Here is a 21,974-nt window from a genome sequence, read left to right on the forward strand (position 1 = left end):
GTATTTCTTGCCTTCCTCTCTTGATAAATGCCTTTATTGGTCATCTTTATTAGCATAGAACATTTCAGTTAGCTTTGAGAATAATGAATTAGTTTGATTTATTCTTTACATTTATTTGTTTCATAATGTTTTGTTCATTAGCACCTCCACAAAAATATGCTATGTAGAATATCTACAATGTTACTGCATATACTGAACTCACATCAGTATTTTACTGTTGATCATAATGCTTTATTATGGTTCCCAGTTGTCAGGTTATTCATAAGTTACATTATATTTAAATACAGAGCCAAAGGTTGATTTATGTAGGATTGCTCAATCTGCTTTTTTAAGCTCATCATGACATTTCTGTTTTGAAAAGGATTTAGGAATGCACCAAGAAAATTCACTTATGCCAGTTGACACTGTTCTGTAAGCCATGTGAAGAGTGTAAAAAAAAAAAAATTAAATAAAACTCCCAAAGTCAAAACTACATGTTTTGTGGTATGCTGTCAGATTTTTGCCAGCTAAGTTCCTATCTCATAAGGAACCACAAGACCTTAGTATTAGTATTAGTAGAGGCTATCAACTTTAGGCTATCAACTAACACAACTAAAGATCGAAGTCTGTTCCACCAATCAACTACCAGCTGGCTAAAGGCAAACTTCTGCACATCTATCCTACAACTGTCTTTCCTCAATTTGAATTTATGCCCTCTCAGTTGTTTATTCTGAGCATGAGGAAGTATCCCATCAGCATTGAGCATGCTCAAACCATTGAAGGCTTTATACACCTCAATCAGATGACCTTGCAAGTTACTAGTCTCCGGTCACTGCAATTTGAAAAACTTTAACCTTTCTTCGTAAGAGCAACCCTTTGTTCCATTCACTAATCTTGTTGCCCTTCTCTGTACTCGTTCCAACAGCTCTACATCCTTATTAAAATGAGGCCTCCAGATCTGTATACAGTACTCAAGGTGTGGCCTGACTATTGCTTTATACACGGGGATAATCACCTCCTTATCCCTTCTAGAAAAATTCCTGTATGTCATTGACAATACGCCATTAGCTACCCTTGCAGACTGTCTGCACTGCTCAGAAAACTTCATATCTGCATTCACAATTACGCCTGGTCCTTTTCATTCCCTACCACAGTCAGTGTAATACCACAGAGTTGATATGTTAATCTGGGGTTACTGCTTCCCACATGTAGTACTTTACATTTGTCAATGTTAAACTTCATATGCGACCTGTCAGCCCATCTGCTCAACTTTTCTAGATCCTGTTTAAGCAGCTTACTGTCATTAGTGTTCTTAACTACCCTACCAACCTTGGCGCCTCCGTAGCCAGGTGGGAAGGAGCAGCAGTGCATAGCACACGCTTCTTGATTAGACCGGGGTTCGAGCCCGTCACAACCAAATACGGAGGATGCGGAAAGGTCAGAGAATGACCACCGCATATCCCGGAGCAATATGGCCTTAGTTGCTAATGCTCCTAAAAACCAAAATAACAAACAACAACCTACCAACCTTTGTATTGTCTGTAAACTTCGACATTAAGCCTGATATACCATCATCAATATCATTTATAAATACAGAAAACAGCAATGGACCCAACACTGAACCCTGAGGGACTCCACTAATAACATTAGTCCATGAAGAGCAGAGTCCATTGATTACCACTCTCTGCCTTTTCCCATTCGACCATCCCTTTATCCATGGCAGCTATTTGCCTTCAATGCCACACTGCTCCAATTTGTGCAGCAATCTTCCATGTGCAACATGGAAGACTGCTGCACAAATCAGAAGTCTTTCTTAAACCCAGTCTAATCAAGAAGCATGTGCTACGCACTGCTGCTCCTTCCCGCCTGGCTATGGAGGCACCCTTTAACCAGTGCCTCCATTAATTTCCCTGGAACAGAAGTTAAACTAACAGGTCTATAATTACTTTTGTCGCCCTTTGATCCTCCTCTTTGAATTGCAGTCACATTTGCACAATTCCAGTCCATGGTTACCTCCCCTGAGTCCAAGGAAGCTCTCATAATTATGGCTAAGGGTTTGCTTACTTCTTTTGCTGCCTCCTTTCTTCGTAAGAGCAACCCTTCGTTCCATTCACTAATCTTGTTGCCCTTCTCTGTACTCGTTCCAACAGCTCTACATCCTTATTAAAATGAGGCCTCCAGATCTGTATACAGTACTCAAGGTGTGTAATAAGATAATAAATGGATAGGTCCCATCCACTCTGGGTGCATTTTTTATTTTTATCTTCAACAATTTCTCTTCCTCTTTAATCTCAGTTCTTACAAAATCATATAGGTCACTGCCAGTGTTTAATTCACCACTGGCATTCCCCTCCCTGAATAACTGCTCATGTAAATGAGTTTAGTTTGTTATCTACCTGAGCAGGATCATCAACAGTTGAACCGTCAATATCCAGTGGACCAATCGGATTCATCCCTTTCCTTCTAGAGTTTACATAAGTAAAGAATTCTTTGCTGCTTTTCTTTGCATCCTTTGCCAAAGATTTTTCATAATCTGCCTTTGCTTGCCTAATCTCCTTTATGACTTGGTTACAGACCAGCTTATATCTATCATAGGCTTCCATGTCACCCATTAATTTATATATATCCCATGCATTTTTCTTCTCTGCCACATTTTTCATTAGTTCATCTGACATCCATTTAGGCCTAAACCTTGAACAATATTTCTTAGTTAGTATGTAAAGCCTAGTAGCTTCCAAGATGAATTCTTTGAATGCCTTCCATTTTTTGCCGTTGGTAACATCATCAGTTGGTCCCACCATATAGAAATTAAATACTGTCTCAGACCACCGTAGTCACCTTCACATAAACAAAAACACTTCCCTTTACCCCTGACGGTAGTTACTTCTTTGAGTAAATCATGTACATCTATTTTCTGCACATCTATTCTTCAACTGTCTTTCCTCAATTTGAATGTGGGTCTCCCATCAGGTTCTTAATCTGAGCAAGAGGTTGTTGTTGTCATATTGTTTTTAGGAGCATTAGCAACTAAGGCCATATTGCTCCGGCTATATGCGGTGGTCATTGCCTGACCTTTCCGCATCCTCCGTATTTGGTGGTCACGGGCTCGAACCCAGGTCTAATCAAGAAGCATGTGCTACGCATTGCTGCTCCTGCCCACCTGGCTATGGAGGCTCCATGAGCAAGAGGAAGAATCCCATCAGCATTCAGCTTGCTCAACCCATTCAAGGACTTATACACCTCAATCAGATCATCTCGTAGGTGCCTGCTCTCCAGGCGTTGCAATTTGCAGAACTTAAGCCTTTCTTGGGAAGAAAGGCTTACCAAGAAAGGCTTACCTCACCAATCTTGCTGCCATTCTTTGTACTCCTTTTAGCAACTCTACATCCTTCCTTAAAGGAAGGATGTAGAGTTGCTAAAAGTTTACATAAGTAAAGTATGAGTTTACATAAGTAAGTATGAGTTTACATAAGTAAAGAACTGTTTGCTGTTTTTCTTTGCATCCTTTGCCAAGGATTTCTCAGAATCTGCCTTTTTCTGTCTAACCTCCTTTGTGACTTGATTACAGACTAGTTTATATCTGCCATAGGTTTCTGTGTCACCTGATAATTTATATGCATTCCATACATTTTTCTTCTCTGCCACAAGCTTCAATAGTTCGTCTAACATCCATTTAAGCCTAAACCTTGAACAGCATTTATTAATTGGAATAAAAAGCTTAGTAGCCTCCAAATTAAGTCCCTGAAGGCTTCCCATTTTGAATTGAACGTTGGTAACATCATCAGTTGATTCCACTGTACAGAATTTAAAAACTGTCTGAAACTCCTGTAGTCATCTTTACAAAAGCAAAAGGCCTTCCCTTTAGCCTTGATGGTAGGTACATCCTTAATTAAGTAATTTCCACATCAGTACATTGTAATCACTGTCACCCAGTGGTTCCTTTCTCTTCAAATTCTTAATGCATGAATAATTCACTGCTGATAATCAGATCAAGAGTATTACTACCTCTGTTTGCCTCTCGAACATGTTGCTGTAGAAAACAGTTATCCAGTAAATCCACAAAGGTCTTGCTAGTGTCCAAGTGACCAATCCACAAGTTCCAATTGATACATCTGGAAAGTAAAAATCCACCATTATAAGACATTCTGATTTACTGGCCCACTCTATTTCTCTGCACAAATGCTCATTATACTCATCAGATTCATTAGGCATATAACACACACCTACTCTTATTTTCCCTTTCCCAGTGCCTGTCACACCAAACAGACTCAACATTGCACTGTCCACTAACATCAATTGGATGCACTTCTTTAGATTTTATGTTAGTTAAGATTTTTAGATCTTAACTAACAGCATAACCCCTTTTCCATTTCTGTCCTGTCTATCCTTTCTGTACACATTGTACTCCCCAAATTCCAATTCTGCACTGCTTATGTCTGTGTTACATCTCATCTCTGATATCCCAACAATATCTGCCTTTGATGTCTTGACTAGCACTTCAAGCTCATCAAATGTATTCACTATACTCCTAGCATTGGTGTACATGCAAGTACACCAATGCTAGGAGTATACCTATTTCTACTCTTAGTTACCCTAACACAGCCCATGTATTTATTTTTTCCACTGTGACTCTCAGGAGTCCTGGAAATCTCCATTGCCTTGCTTTCCAGGCTGCTGGTCATTCTAATAGAAGCAGTGCAAAAATCACTTTCATCTCTGCCAGTGGCTACTGTTAATCTATTAGTCTGCGTATCCCCCAAAGCTAGCAGTTTTCCAACTCACCTAACTCTGCCTTGATAGCATCAGCAAATATTCTTGCACACTTTCTATTTAAGTGTATCCCATCCCTGTAGAAGCAGTCTCTCCTGTTAACAAGTGCAGACCAGGCTGAGAAAAATCCTACCCCTTGAGCCTTGCGCAATCTCTCCAGGGCTGAATTGATTGACAAGGCTCTCATCATATACTCCTTCATATTGTGTCTGGGCAGAATTGCAGACACTGTCACATTCAAAACTAATTCCCGAATTTTTTTCAACATTGACCTATACTTGTTGAGTAAATCTGCAGATCTCTTACTCTAATGTCATTAGTTCCAACTTGTACAACAATATCACCTTTTGTGCCATTAAAAAATGATATCTGCTCTACAACATTATCAACTTTTGCCCCTGGCCGACATACCCTGGTCCTGTTCCATCTATCATTTAGTCAGCTTTAGGTGGAACAGTAGCACCTATGGTACTGTTCCACCTAAAGCTGACTAAATCTTCTAAACCAGTTTCATATTGTTCAAAATATAAAAATATTCTGATGGAGCTGGAGCAAAAAAGAATATGTGTAAGTGTGGAAAAGTTAATATATCAACATGAAATTTGTACAGAAGTCTCTTAAATATATTCTGGATAAATCCTGAAACTTCGAAATGGATTTGAACTCCTACTGTTCTAAATAGAAGTTCTATAGCTGACCGGGCAAAGTACCTGCCTGGCAATCCAAAGGTCGCGGGTTCGATTCCCGCCTCGGGCTTGGATCAAAGTACTGCAAAAACCTTGTGAGGTGCAATATGGCCACAGAAGCCGATGCGCCAACAACTACCAAATCAAAAAAAAAAAAAAAAAAAAAAAAAAAAGAAGTTCTATAGAAGTATTTCTGTGGGATGGTGGGATGGGGGATAGATTGGGATACTGTTGTAAAAAAACTTTGTTTCAAAAATTTCTGAAGAGGACATAGTTTGCAAAGAGAGCATAATTTGTCTTTGCAAACTATGCACAGCAATTTTTATTGCATATCTTTTTGCTATTTTGTTGTTGCATTTTACTATATTTCATACTCTTAAACAGATAACTATTTTGTTTTTTTCAAAATTATTAATCATGAAATCTTTCTTTTCTTTTTTTTCAGCTCCTACGATCCATTCTTGATGTAAATTTGCCAAAATTTTTATCGCATGATATACCACTGTTTGAGGGAATTATATCAGACTTATTTCCAGGAATTGTGCTCCCAAAAGCAGATTATACAGTAAGTGACTTTACTGAAAATTGAATCATTGTCTGTTGCTGTAAAATGTGGTACTGGGTAGAAACAAAGTGTTTAGCTTCATTGTATAGCCTTACCATGCCACTGGTTTTAGTCCTAATTTTACATTGTTTACAACCTTCACAACAACATTGTTTACAACCTTTACAACCTTCAACCGTGAGGAAAATTTGAATTACTTACCTGATATTATGCAGAAAGTTATACAGTATTTGAAGTGCAATCAAGAAAGACTCACCAGTTTAAAGCCACTTATAAAATGTCATGATTATGCCAATGCATCAGCTTTATAATAGCTAGCTGACTTGCTGGCCGATCATCTGAAGATGGGAGGAAATAATCTGAGTAATTACACCTCCTAAGATTTTTTTTAAAAAATGTGTTCTTGTATGTTAATCCCCCCCCCCACCAGTTATATTCCTAAACATGAAAGGTATTAGAAATTGCACTTTAGTAGTCCTCTGTAGCAATACATCACTATCTACCTCTCATTTGGTGGGGCCTGGGTTTGATTCCCATCTGTGACTGGAGGAATTCTTTTGGTCTCTTCAGATGTGGCTGCAGTTAGCTTATTTTGGGTGGAGGGAGTAGAGTTCCTCCCCATTAGTTATTCTCAATTTTTTTGCCCATAAAACATTAAAATTGGCCTGTGAATATATACATATTGTCTAGAGAAAAGACACATGCCCTCTATTCAGATTAGTGGACCAGTATGAGAGGTGGTGTGAAGTTGGAGATGACTATGAATGGAAGTGGATGCATCCCAGCTGTGGCTAGGAGGTAATCATGTCATTGTGTCATGTCACTTTAGTACTGTACTACCATATATGAATTGAAGGTTTAGAAGACAGAAGATACTTCTTGATGAGTTGAATTTCTGTTTATTGGATTATGGGATTTTTGTGAAATACATGTGAAGGAATGTTGTTCCAAAGAAGAAGTGGAAGTAATAAATAGATAAATAGAAGAAAAAGTTAAAGTGATAAATTTTAAAGTTAAAGTGATACTTTTAAGTTAATGTGATAAAAAGCTACTTTTCTTCAATTTATCAAAGTGATAAATTGAAGAAAAGTATAAAGGATAAATGCGAAAAAGTTCTGTGAGTTTGGAATTGAACAGTTCAGACTAGTTTGGAAGAGAGAGAGAGAGAGAAGAGAGAATTGATCAGATGGAAGGTTTCTAGGTAGTTTAAGAGTTGGCGGTTAATTGATTTCTCCATTACTTTAGAAAGATTAGAAGTAATTGCGATGGGACGATAATTGGATGGGAAGGATTTGTCACCCTTTTTAGGAACTGGCTGGATAAGCAAATTTCCAAGCAGAAGGAAAAACACCTTTGGAATAAGAAAGTGAAAAAAGGCGACAAAGAATAGGAGTAAGTTCAGAAGCACAGGCTTTGAGAACAAGTGGAGAAATACCATCAGGACCTGGAGCTTTCTTAGCATAAAGATTCATCAAAATCCTTCTGACATCCTTTTGACGGAAGACCACAGGAGGCATTGAATGCAGCATGTTGGGAATGTTGGGAGGTGTTTTACCAAGATCATTAATACATGAGTTGGAAGAAAAATGGGATGCTAGCAGGTCAGCTTTATCCTTGGCTGAAGTGATGACAGAACCATCTGGTTTGGACAGAGATGGGATCAGAGATGGGCAAAAGTTGCGGCTAATAGCTTTGGCAAGAGAACAGAATGCTCGGCTACCATTAGGCAAGAAGCAAGTTTTCTACTCTTAACCTGTTCAAACTCTAGTTTGGACTGATTAATAACTGCTTTACAATTGTTGCAAGCTTTGGTGTAGGCAGAAAATGAAACTGAAGAATTAGAAACAAGCCAATTATGATATGCAACATTCTTCTCTTGAACAGCCGTAGCACATTTATTGGAAAACCAAGGTTTAGATAAAGGACGAGATTTTAAAGTGGAGTGTGGGATAAAGGATTCCATTTCTGCAAGAATAATTTCACCGTCACGATCTGAGCAAACTTTGACATCAGAAGTTTTGAAACAGTAATCCGACCACGGAAGAGAAGAAAAGAAGTCTCGCAGGTCATCCCATTTTGCATTCTTGTAATGCCAAACAATATGAGGTTGGGAATAGCCATGCGATAAAGGTTCCATTGGAGAAGAGATAATCACCAAGTTGTGATCTGAAGTGCCTAAAGGACCTCTCACTTCGACCGTGTACTTAGAAGAGTTGTTTGTGAGAAAAAGAACTGGCGTATTGGCTGTATGATTAGGATTGTCCGGTATTCTTGTAGGTAAGTGAACAATCTGTGCAAGGTCATTAGTAATTGCAAAAGCCTCAGCATCTCAACCAGCTGGGTCAGTGTGACTAGAAAACGGAAGCCAGCTGGAGTTGTGAACATTAAAATCACCAAGGAAAATTACCTCACTGTCAGGAAAGTTGGACCGGAGAAAGTCAAGTTGCAAAGAGTGGAAGTCAAAGAGCTCCAAGTGATTAGTGGAGTTAGGAGAACGGTAGAGACAACAGATGAATTTGACACAATGAGGCAGAGAGATTTTAAGCCAGAGAAGATCAAAGAGAGGAGATTCCAAATTGCTAAGTCTCTGACAGGGAATATCAGAACTGACATATGCACAAGTACCAGCTTTGGGGGCGAAAGGAATCATACAGCGAATAATTTGGCCATCTGGGATGAGCAGTAGTTGAATCAACTGATAACTGAGATTCTTTCAGAAAAAGTACATGGGGTTTGGCAGACTGCAAGTGGAAATGGACATCGTTGAGATTAGAATTGAGACCGCGTATATTTGTGAAATGAATTAGGAAGTGCTTGGAAGTTAGTTTGACAATTCATGGTGTATTAAATAGTAAGAAAAAGTGGGTGGGACATGCTGTATGAAGTAATGAAATTTTTGGATATGGTGTACACATGGTAAAAATATACTCTCATCCTTGACATAACGTGGCCTCAACCATGCTCCCCTCATACACACTACTCGGACCCCTCTAGTCACTATCTGGCAGAGTGCAGGTAGCAAGATTATACATTAGCTGATCCGGAAGCCTCCTAGAGAGTTACCAATAGGTTCGGTCCGGTGTACTAACTAGCAGCTGCCCTGCAAACACTGGTTTAGAGCTGTACCCTCGAAAAGTAAGGAATACTGGATCCCGCCATGATGTTCATCATAACCTCAAAAGTCATCAATCATACTGCATGATGGAAGAGATAGGGAAGGATTGACCGGAACGTGGCTCTAGAGACTAAACATGGATTCCACCACTTCAAGCCTCCAATAAGCAAAGTGGTAGTATCGCACCAGTTGATGAGAGTCATTTACCACCTAGTACCGCCTGGTAGCATAGAGGGGTGGCATTCCTCCATGTGGTGTGGGCGCCACACCTCGACCCCTGCTTACGTTGGTTCACACCTGGGTGGTCACCCACCATGTACTTGTGCATGGAGGTTATAACCAGGATTACTAACAGTCCCACCATCGTGAAGGTGCAAGCAGAGGATTTGGCTGTCACAGACGGTCTGGACTTTGCCGAAATTGGGTCCACTTGACTTGAGTGTCACCCGAATATCAGTTCCATCAGCATTTTAGACTCCCAGGTAGCAAGTACAGCTTGTCTGGCATATCTGAGAGAATATATGTGACGACCTCAATGACCAGTGGACCAAGGACCAAATACTGTATTACAGGCCAAGTTGGATTCTGTGCCTTATTAAAATTGAACAGGAAATCATTTTTAAACCATTTTGTAACATTGCATATTATTAAATGCTCTTTTTTTATGTTATTTATTTATTTCTTTAGGTATTTTTAGAAGCTGTTGATGAAATTTGCGAGGATTTAAATTTGCAGCCAGTGCCATCATTTATTCAAAAAATAATCCAGACATATGAAATGATGATTGTTCGCCATGGGTTAGTATTAGATATATTTATTTAAAAAACAAACAAACTTGCAAAATGCTGATTAAAATTGTATCATTTCTCTATCCCCTATTATTTGTATATTTAAACAAATTTCCAACCCTGTTTATCTAGAGATGATATGCATGACACCGTTTGACTGCAGTCTAATAAAAGAAGCTTCAAATATTTGGGGCTTTTCTGGATCTGCATCTTTCTTTGCTCTAAGAGGTTTTGCTAAAATGTGTAAGATAATCTAGTGGACATTGTTTAATAAATTTCTCAATATTAATAATAAAGTAAAAACAGTCCATACTAGCATTACATATACAGTATTATATTCTCATATCATCTATTATCAGAATCTGAATGGCATAATTATTAATTATTAACAATCGGTCTAACAAGGTGAAAGAAAATGCAGTTTCATTACTATGTTTTTTTCGATAACTTACTCAGTATTTATTAAATAGAAAGTGAAAAAATCCTTACGAGCATTACATGCAGTTTACTCTCATATCATTTATTTATTTATAACAGAATATGAACAGTGCCATTATTAGCCATTAGTCTAACAAAGTGAAAGAAAATGCAATCTCATTACTGTATCTTTGTCAATCACACGTCTTGATAATTTATAATTGTTTTCTGGGAGAAATTCATTTCCATTAGATATTCCTTATTTATAGCCATCTGCCTTATATTTTAAGTGAATTTATTCTTAATATCTATTTGCTTGAGTAAACTGCCTATAGTCTTCAATATTAGTAAGGAACACAAATTTCATTATGCTATTGAGGGAGCAATGTATTATAACTGAAATTGTTTCAGACATTTAAATAATTACTGAAATAACTACTTGCAAATTGGCACTTCATTGAGTTTTTTGTATGACAATGCAAAACTTGATTGTAGCTTCCTGAAATTCTGTGTTTCTTGGTTTCAGTCAAATGTTATGATGTGTGTAGCACAAGTACAGTTATTCATATAAATTTGAAAAGTGAGCTGTATATATAATCAATGATTACTGAACTGTGACCATCCTATCCATAATGTCTATACTACATAGCTCATGGTATAAAAAGCTGCTTCATATACCAGAGCATATTTGGCTGTATGAAGTATAAAATGATAAAGTAGCAGTTATGGGATGTAGTAAAGATATTATGTGGTTTCAAAAGGGCATGATTGTGGAAGCCTGTGCATTGTGTGTTTCCATATCAGAAACAGTAAGTATTGTTGGTTGCTCACTGTGGTTAAACTGTACAAGAATGGTTTTGAATGGGTTAAACCACCTTTAGCTGACAGAATTCCAAAGGATTACACAAGGAGGGTGTTTGTGGTGAGCAAAGGTTGCAGAACATTGCATGGACTCAATGGTAGGTCACTGTGTAACTGTTGACATTTCAATACAGTATGGGAAATGCAAGAACAATATCCCAAATGGTGATGCACTGCACTTTCAGATATATGGAGGTTCATAGCAGTTGATGCAAGAGACATCCTCTCTTCACCACTGACTGAGAACTCTTTATCATGTACTGAGAATGCTGTGTGAGTGACAAACCACAAGTTCCAGTCAATATCTGAGAAGTTAAAATCCCCCATTATAAGACATTCTGATATACTGGCCCTCTCTGTTTCCCTGTACAGTTGTTCATTGTGCTCATCACAATGAATAGGGTAATAACAAACTCCTACCCTTATTTTTGCTATCCCAGTGCTTATGTCATACCAAACTGACTCAGTTGCACTGTCCATCTATGTCAACTAGATGCACTTCCTTAGATTTTATGTGTTTCTTAACTAACATCATAACCTCTCCTCCCTTTCTATCCTGTCTATTCTTTCTGTACACATTGTACTCCCCAAATTCCAATTCTGCATTCCTTACATCTGTATGACGAAGACTGTGATATCCCAACAATATCTGCCTTGGAAGACTTGACCAACACTTCAAATTCATCAAATTGATCTATTAAGGGCACAAAAGGTCATATTGTTTTACACATTGTATGACGCACATTGTACTCCCCAAATTCCAATTCTGCATTCCTTACATCTGTATGACGAAGACTCTGATATACCAACAATATCTGCCTTTGAAAACTTGACCAACACTTCAAATTCATCAAATTGATCTACTATACTCCTAGCATTGGTGTACATGCAAGTATACATGCACCTGTTCTTACTGTTAGTTACTCTAACACAGCCCATGTATTTACTTGTTTCATGATTCTCAGCCATTCCTGATATCTCCAGAAACTTTCCAGACTGCTGCTCATTCCAATAGAAGCAGCACAAGAATTACTTCCACCTCTGCCTGTGACTACTGTTAATCTATTGATCTGTGAATCCCTCAAGCTAGCAGTTTTGTGACCCACCTAACATTGCCTCATAGCATCAGCAAATATTCTTGCACCCTTTCAATTTAAGTGTATCCCATCTTGTAGAACCAATCTCTTTTGTTGACAAGCACAGACCATACTGGAAAAAATTCCACCCCATGAGCCTTGCACACTCTCTCTCCAGGGCCAAATTGATTGACAAGGCTCTCATCGTATACTCCCTCCTATTGTGTCTGGGCAGGATTGCAAACACTTTCAACTTTAACCTAACTTGCCTCTTTTTTTTCAACTTTGACCTATACTTGTTAAGCAAATCCACAGATCTCCTACACTTCATGTTGTTAAGGGAGACAGGGAATACACTAGACAAGAAGGATAGGTAGAACAGGAGGAGGGTATGTCTGCCAGGGGCAATGGTTGATGACGTTGTGGAGCAGATATCATCTTTTAAGGGCACAAAAGGTGATATTGTTTTACACATTGGAAATAATGACATCAAGAGTAAGAGAACTTCAGATTTACTCAACAAGTACAGGTCAATGTTGAAAAAAGTCACGAGTTAGGGTTGAATGTAAAAGTCTCTGCAATTCTGCCCAGACACAACAGGAGGGAGTATATGATGAGAGCCTTGTCAATCAATTCATCTCCAGAGAGATTGTGCAGGGTTCATGGGATAGAAGTTTTTTTCAGCGTGGTGTGTGTTTGTTGACTGTAGAGATTGCTTCTACAGGGACTGCTTTTCGATCCATCTAACATTGATGATACCATCGAGGCAGTGTTAGGAGGATCAAAAAACTGTTGCTTTGGGGGATACACACTATCCTGGAGATTTCCAGGACTGCTGGGAGTCATAGTGGAACAAGTAAATACATGGGCTGTGTTAGGGTAATTAAGAGTAGAAACAGGTGCCTGTATACTTGCATCTACACCAATTCTAGGAGTAAAAAAAAAAAAAAAAACTGCTGCCATTATCAACCCACTGCAGGATGGAAGCCTCCTCAACAATTCATTCTGAGGGACATGGACCATAATCTACCATGCTGGTCCAGTGCGGGTTGGCAGAGCGACTGTATTTAGAAGTCAGGGGCTTGAACTCCGGTCTACTCAAAGAGCTTGTGTTATTGCACTCCTGCTCTGACCACTCGGCTATGGAGGAGTATAGTTAACAGATTTGATGAGTTTGAAGTGCTGGTCAAGACATCAAAGGCTAATATTCTTAAATCAGAGATGTGGTGTCATACAGATATAAACAATGCAGAATTGGAATTTGGGGAGTACAATGTGTACAGAAATGATAGACAGAACAGGAAGGGGGGGGGGTTATTCTGTTAGTTAAGAAACACATAAAACCTAAGGAAGTGCATCCAATTCACATCAGTGGAAAATGCAATATTGAGTCAGTTTGGTGTGACATAAGCCCTGGGAAAGGGAAAATGAGAGTAGGTGTGTGTTATATGCCTAATGACTCTGATGAGTATAATGAGTAATTGTGCAGAGAAATAGAGTGGACCAGTAAATCAGAATGTCTTATAATGAGGGTTTTTAACTTTTCAGATATAGACTGGAACTTGTGGGTTGGTCATTTGCACACTACCAAGACTTTTGTGGATTTATTGGATGACTGTTTTCTACAGCAACTTGTTCGAGAGGGAACCAGACGGAGTTATAATGTTGACTTGATAATCAACAGTCATTATTTATACATTAAGAATTTTGCAGATAAAAGAATCACTGGGTGACAGTGATCACAATGTACTGATGTGGGATTTAGTTAAAGATGTAACTACCATCAAGGATAAAGGGCAGGGCTTTTGCTTTCTAAAGGAGTCTCAGACAGATTTTAAATTCTATACAGTGGGATTAACTGATGATGTTACCAACATTGAATACTAAAAGGGGAAGCCTGCACGGACTTAACCTTGGAGGCTACTATGCTTTTCATTCCAACTAAGAAATACTGTTCAAGGTTTAAGCCTAGTTAGATGTCAAATGAATTAATGAGGCTCATGGCAGAGAAGAAAAATGGGATGCATATAAATTATCAGATGACACAGAAGCCTATGGCAGATATAAGCTAGTCTGAAATCAAGTCACAAAGGAGGTTAGGCAGATTATGAGAAATGTTTGGCAGAGGATGCAAAGAAAAACAGCAAAGTGCTCTTGACTTATGTGAACTCTTGAAGGAAAGGGATGAATCAGATTGGACCACTTAACTTAGATGGGTTGACTATTGATGATCATGCTCAGGTAGCTGATAAACTGAATGAGTATTTTGCATCTACATTCACACATGAGGAGGTATTCAAAGAGGGGGATGCCAGAAGATTATCAAACTCTAACAGGGAGCTATGTGATTTTGTAATAACTGAGAGCAATGTGAAGGAGAAATTGTTGAAGTTAAATTTAAGGAAGGCATTTGAGGTGGACAGGATCTATCCAGTTATATTGAAGGAGGCAGTAAAGGAAGTAAGCAAACCCTTAGCCATAATTTTGAGAGCTTCCTTGGACTCAGGGAGGTCCCCATGGACTGGAGATGTGCAAATGTATCACCAATTCACAAAGGGGATTCAAAAGGTGACACTAGTAACTATAGCCTTGATAGTTTAACTTGTGTTCCAGGGAAAATAATGCAATCACTGGTTGAAGAGGCGCCTCCGTAGCCAGGTGGGAAGGAGCAGCAGTGCGTAGCACACGCTTCTTGATTAGACCGTGGTTCGAGCCCGTCACCACCAAATACGGAGGATGCGGAAAGGTCAGGGAATGACCACCGCATATCCCGGAGCAATATGGCCTTAGTTGCTAATGCTCCTAAAAACCAAATAACAACAACATCACTGGTTGAAGAAGCATTGCAGGATCATCTAGACAAGACTGTAGTAATAGTTAAGACACAGCATGGGTTTGTTAAAGGGGGTCTTGTCTGTCCAATTTGATTGGATTGTCACAAAGGAACTGGATGCAGAAAATAATTTTGATATCATATACTTGGATTTCAAGAAAGCTTTTGATACTGTTGCACAAGGAAGACTGCTATACAAATTGGAGTGGTATGGCATTAAAGCTATGTTGCTACAATGGATAAAGGGGTGGTTGAGTGGGAGACGACAGAGAGCGGTAATCAGTGGACACTGCTCTTCGTGGACAAATGTTATTAGTGGAGTTCCCTAGGTTTCAGTGCTGGACCCAAAGGCAGGGTTGTGAACTTCCATCTTTTGTTTTGGAAGTTGATAGCCTAAATAAATTTGAGGCTGAGCTAGACAGATATTTGGAACAAATAGAGAGGTGAAATGGGAGGGTTTTTTTTTTTTTTTTTTTGACTGATGCTGATAAACTTGCTTTGTTGCATCATATGCCTCTCTCTACTAATAGTACTGCTAATTAGTGCCAATGTATACAACGATATTGCCTTTTGTGCCCTTAAAAGATATCTGTTCTACAATGTCATGAACTTTTGCCCCTGGCAGACATGTTCAATAAAAACAGCTTATGACATACTCAGTTCCTTGCAGACATTGAGTATATCATAAGGTGTGTTTAGTCAGGAAACAGTAACATGTGCTGTTGTGCTTTTTATTGGAATTGTACAATCTACATTGGGTTATGAAGTACCGTGCTAGAATGAGTTCTCATTGGCATAGTATGGAATTTGCCAATGCAGGATAGGCATTCTTCTCCAAAAGACCTCCAAATTCATTGCTGGCTTTAGAATATTAGAGTGAAATTAGAATTTTTAAAAAATCACAAAATAATTTGAAAAACTTTGCAAAATTTTGTTGTTACATTGTTTTTCAATTTCATCAGTTTCTGGATATGAATTCCACCAGAGAATCTTGTCCATCCTGTCAGCTGTTTGATGTCAAATTTTAGCTTACAAAGTTGGACATCAGTGACTGACAGAGGCAATCTCTTCCCTCAGTTTTAACATTTTTTTCTGCTGTCTTCATGAGCTGTGTCTACAATTTTATAGAAACGCAGGTAAGAGATGCCAGGAGTTACTAGTAGAATTATAATATACTTTATAACATTATTTGAAATGATATTGAAAAACATGGATATATGTATTTATGCACTCCTCAGTATCCACACACTTAAAACATATGTATGTGCATATTAATGTAATATTCACATATACAGGGTGCAAAGAAACTCTACCGACAAACTTGAACAGGTGATAGATGGTACCAAAAGAAACATTTTGTTGTTGAGTAAACATAGGTTGTAAATGAGTCGTTATAGCAGCAAGCTATTAAAGGATTGTAAAAATCAGAACAACACATTCAGTAATTTAATGTCATTTAATGTATACAAATAATTTTGTTGCACACAAAATAGAAAAAAATAAATCATAACAAATGCTCGAACTGGTGATATTGGTGCTCAATGCATAACTCACACCGACCCATCATTGAATATGGTAGGCATTAGAAGTTCCTAGGATTGGCTTGTATCTCTGCACTTGTTACAACAATCCGTTCTATAAGTTCCTCCACTGTGTCAACTGGCATTTCATACACAAGTTGTTTTGAATCCCCAAATGAAAAAGTCCAAACAAGTCAGATCAGGCAACCTTGCTGGCCAGGCTAAAGGTCCACCTCGACCAATCCATCTGCCTGAAAACGTTGTATGTAAGTTTGCACGTACATGGCTGTCAAAATGTGGTGGTGTGCCATCATGTTGGAACTACATTTGTGCTTGTACAGTCAGAGGAACATCCTCCAACAACTCTGGAAGTGTTTGCTCTGGAAAACGCAAATAGAGTCGTCCATCTAAACGTGCAGGCAACATGTATGGTCCAACTAAAATGTTTCCCACAATGCCAGCCCATGTATTGACACTATGTGCTGACGGCCATGTTCAACCATTGCATGGGGATTATTCTTTGCCCACACATGACTGTTGCTGCTGATGAACAATCCTTCTTGAGTGAAACATGCCTCATCAGTGTAAAGCACATTATTGGCAAAATCAGGCTGCAAGTTGGTTTCCTCTAAAAACCAGTGGGAGAACTCGACATGGTGGGCAAAGTCAGCAGGTTCTAGTGCATGCACTTTCTGACATCGGAAAGGATCTGGTCCAGCTTTGTGCACCACATCCCACACCAAACTATGCTTCACACCCAGTTGGTGTGTAATGGCTCTGGTGCTGTTAGAAGAAGTATTAGCAAAGATCTGCAAAACCTGTTCCTCAAACCAGAGTGTCCTATCAGTGCATCAACGTCCAGTATCACGCGTATTCACACCGAAAGAGCCACTATCCCACAATCTTCAGTGTATCGCAGCAAATGTTGTGTGGTGAGGCAACCTTCTGTCTGAGAAGCATCAATGGATATCCGTCATTTCTGCAACAGTGAAACGCTCCATATCTGTACCCGTACTGATCATAATATGACATTACATGTTTATGCTATTAGCAGCAGATACGCACCATTCCGAGAACCTCTCAATGCATGCATACGTTAATGTTGATGGTAGTTGTACGTTCGAGCATTGTGTTATAGATTGTGTTTTTCTATTTTGTGTGCAACAGCAAATGATTTGTATGCATTAAATGACATTAAATTACCGAATGTATTGTTCTGATTTTTACAACCCTTTAATAGCATCTGCTGCTATAACGACTCATTTACGACCTATGTTTACTCGACAAAAAATGTTTCGTTTGATACCCTCTATCACCTGTTAAAGATTGTCGGTAGAGTTTCTCTGCACCCTGTATATGTTTATATGTATATATAAATATAATATATAAAATTGAATATATAAGAAATTAAATAAGGTGTATTAAAGAATTGTAATACAGTTTATGGACTAGGGACACTGCATTTTTTTGCAGAGGGAACCCAGCGATTATAATGAATATATAAAGATTAAAAGGGGATTGAGGAGGAGCATGGAATATAGACTACAAATGGTGATTGGAACTACAAAAGACATGAAAAAATACTAAAGAATAATAAGAAAGTGCTTATTGCTGTATAACTTATAATTTCAATGTTGTCTTCAGGGGTCAACCCTTGAAATCACAGGAAAGACAGCAAAAAGTGGGCCCTCTGTTTCTGACATGAAATACATGCTCAGAATATGGTGGTAGAGATATCGAAATTTGAAATTGGTGGTTAAAGTGATAAGTCCTAAAAGTCAAGATAATGCATGAGAAAGGTGATCATATATTTCATGGCTGACCCAACAGAGGCAAAAAGCAAAAGGAAAGTTAAATGTCATAAAAAAAGAGATAAAAGCAATAGATAAAAAAGAGATAGAGATAGCATAGGCAACTAACTGAATCCAATGAAGTATGCAGCCAAAAGAAACTCCCTGAATCTGATGAAGTATGAAGCCCAAAGAACCCTGAAGACATGTGAATATTTATATAGGCTGTATGCCATAGTGACCTCATGTGTCGAACGTTGGAGACAGTAAATTACCAAAGTGTGTGTTGAAAATTTGAATTAAATATATGATGAACTGCCGAGAAAAGAAAATTAACTGGTTCATTACTTTAACTTCCAATTTCAAATTTCTGTATATTTCATATGAGCATATATTTCATGTCAGCAACAGTGACCCACTTATTGTTGGCCTTCCTGTGATTTCAATGGTTGATCCCTGAAGATGACATTGAAATTACGAGTTATACAGCAATAAGTATAACTCTCAATTTCAGTGAACAATTTCTCTAATTGTTCTTTAGTATTTTTTTTTGTGTTTTCCATAGTTCCAATCACCGTTTGTAGTTTATATTCCATGCTCCTCCCCAATCCTCTCTTTTATATATATATATATATATATATATATATATATATAAAAATTTTATATATATATATATACTCTGAAGAGGTAAAGAAAAACAATATTTTAATTACACTGACATATCAAAGAAGTATTTACATCAGTAAGGGGTGCCTCCATAGCCAGGTGGGCAGGAACAGCAGTGTGTAGCACACGCTTCTTGATTAGACTGGGGTTTGAGCCCGTGACCACCAAATATGGAGGATGCGGAAAGGTCAGGGAATGACAACCGCATATCCCCGGAGCAATATGACCTTAGTTGCTACTGCTCCTAAAAACCAAATAACAAACAAACAAACAAATGTCAGTAAGGCTGATTAATATCCAAGAATATTAATCAATTAACCGAGATTAAAAATTATAATATCTAAGAATTATAAGATTCAGGAAATTAGTAGAGGAACAACAGAATAATGTAGTTGTGGTGTATTTTCACAGTAAATTACAATCTCTGAGAATAAAAGGTGAAGAAAGGTTGCTATGGATATCACAGCATAAAACAGTGATCTTAGTCACATATTCATGTGACTAAGATCACTGTTTGCTGTGGTGATGATGGGTGAAAATGGCATAGGTTACATTGATAAGAAATGAAAGAGTAGAAAGGGGACAAATTACTCCTTACTGAAATACAAGCTACATTCACTACAATATAATTTAAAAAAAAAAAAAAAAAAAGAGACCAAAGATGAATAATTTCTGAAATCTAAACTCCACTGAAAATGTAAATAAGTATCAAAAAATTAATGATTTGATGGATCTTTTAAAATTAAAATTAAATAACTAATGGATAATGATAAAACCAAAGATAAAAATTTATATAATGAAGAAATTGAATATAAAAATTAAATTACAGTGCCGTTAGGCAACTGTAAAGAATCTTTCTAGTTGTAAAGGCACCAGAAATGTGGAAAGTTATATTATATAACTTTCAACCTCTATGGAAGCAAATGATCAAGTCAAGAACAAAGTGCTGGTTATAGATGGTTGAACAGTATATAGAGTTATGAGAAGGGGAGGGACTAGATGAACCTAGGCTGTGTAATTGAGAATTTGGTGAGGTGGCTCATTATTTATTTTGCCAAATTGAATTTAAAATATTTCATATCATGCTATGAATCTCACTCAGCTTTATTTTATTTATGTTTTCTTAATTGAAATGCCTGTAGTAGTTTTTCTTCCCCAGGTTTATGTTAGTGGGTGCTCCTTATGGTGGTAAGACTTGTGTTCTAAAAGTATTAGCATTAGCATTGGGATTACTGAATGAACGAGGCCTGAATGAAGAAGAGAAAGTAACTTATCGCACTGTTAATCCTAAGTCTATTACAATGGGACAGTTGTTTGGCCAGTTTGATCCCGTTACTCATGAGGTATATGTTTTTTTTTCTGATTTAACAGTTGAAATATGGTTATTGCTACTCTGTTTTTGCCTAGTGTCAATTTTATTTTATTTTATTATTATGAATAAATAATTTTATTTATCTTTAGATATATTTATTTCTATGTAGATATCTGTAGCAACTATGAATTAATGGTTTTGTTTTATAAATGTACACTGGTATTGAGTCATGTGATGTCATTGATTAGGATAATAAATACTAACATTTCATTTTTTAAAAAAAATTGCAGAAAAAAAGTAGTAGTAGTAGTGTGGTTAGCTAAGACAGAGGAATAATTTTCATTACATGTTATTCTCTTTTGCCCTTTATACCCATTGAAAAATTGAGTGACTGTTATAAGTTCATAACCTAGTTTTGACCTATGAACAAAAATCATACAGCTTTGTTTGTCTGTGGTTTTCAGTTACTGCACAATTCAAGTGAAATAGTTCATTGATTTTTGATTTAGATATTGGTCCCAAGCAGCCATTAAAAGGCATTTAAGAACACCATTAAAAATATAAACCCTAGGACTATAGCGAGTGGAACTGATGAAAGAGTCTTAGTAGTCTTTTTAAGTTATATGGATTATCACATAATTGCTTCAAATATGTTAGAGATTTTTTAACTTTTTTTGTTTAAAATGCTGTTTAATACAATATAATTTTTTGCATTATATTTGTAATTTATCTTTCTCTTTTGTATTGCTATTTTTCTCTTTTGTACTGAGATAAAATTCTCTGATATTAAATGGCAACCATTTAATAACAGGGAAGTAAATTTATTAGAAGTGCAGTATTTGAAAACCAAAAACATTAGAACCTGGAGAGTGTTGGTTTTTGAATTTTTCTGATTTTTACAAAATAAGTCTAAACAAGCAGGAATTGTCAAAATAAATGTAATATCCAAGCACAACTAAACAGACAACACATGTACATCTTGGCCTATGACTTTTTGTCACTTGCTTTATGTAATTAGTTTTTATTATTATTATTAATAATTTTATTAAATATATTATTGTACTCTTTTAATTATTAGGGCCATCAATAAAAATCTTATAATGGGGGATTTTAACTTCCTAGATATTGACTGGAACTTGTGGGTTGGTCATTCGCACACTAGCAAGAATTTTGTGGATTTATTGGATGATTGTTTTCTGCAGCAGCATGTTCGAGAGGCAACCAGAGAGGGTAATACTCTTGATCTGGTTATCAGCAGTGATCATTCGTGTATTAAGAATTTGCAGATAAAGGAATCATTTTTGGCAGTGATCACAGTGTACAGTTTAAAGATATCATTGCAATCAGGAGTAAAGAAAGACTTTTTGCTTCTGTAAAGGTGGTGTTTCAGGCAGTTTTTAAATTCTGTACAGTGGGACAATCTGATGATGCTACCAACAGCAAATTCTAAATGGGAAGCATTCAAGGAATTAATCGTGAAAGCTACTAGACATTTATACCTATTAAGAAATATTGTTCAAGGTTTAGGCCTAAATGGTTGTCAAATGAACTAATGAGACTCGTGGCAGAGAATAAAAATGCATGGGTGCATATAAA

At 37.4% G+C, this 21,974-nt stretch overlaps 1 protein-coding gene across 1 annotated transcript in view; it reads left to right on the forward strand.

The window, feature by feature from the left end:
* Positions 1–21,974, forward strand: part of LOC150086891 (dynein axonemal heavy chain 7-like) — a 1,233,418-nt gene that overhangs the window by 322,464 nt on the left and 888,980 nt on the right. Inside the window, exons 18-20 of the mRNA XM_090372313.1 lie at positions 5,881–6,000; positions 9,803–9,912; positions 20,226–20,409. Coding sequence (XP_090228439.1) covers positions 5,881–6,000; positions 9,803–9,912; positions 20,226–20,409 — 414 coding nt within the window. The remainder of the gene's footprint in view (positions 1–5,880; positions 6,001–9,802; positions 9,913–20,225; positions 20,410–21,974) is intronic.

The sequence above is a fragment of the Mastigoproctus giganteus genome, chromosome 4, assembly GCF_048544385.1.
Source record: "Mastigoproctus giganteus isolate SK-2022 chromosome 4, ASM4854438v1, whole genome shotgun sequence".
Lineage (NCBI taxonomy): Eukaryota > Metazoa > Arthropoda > Arachnida > Uropygi > Thelyphonidae > Mastigoproctus > Mastigoproctus giganteus.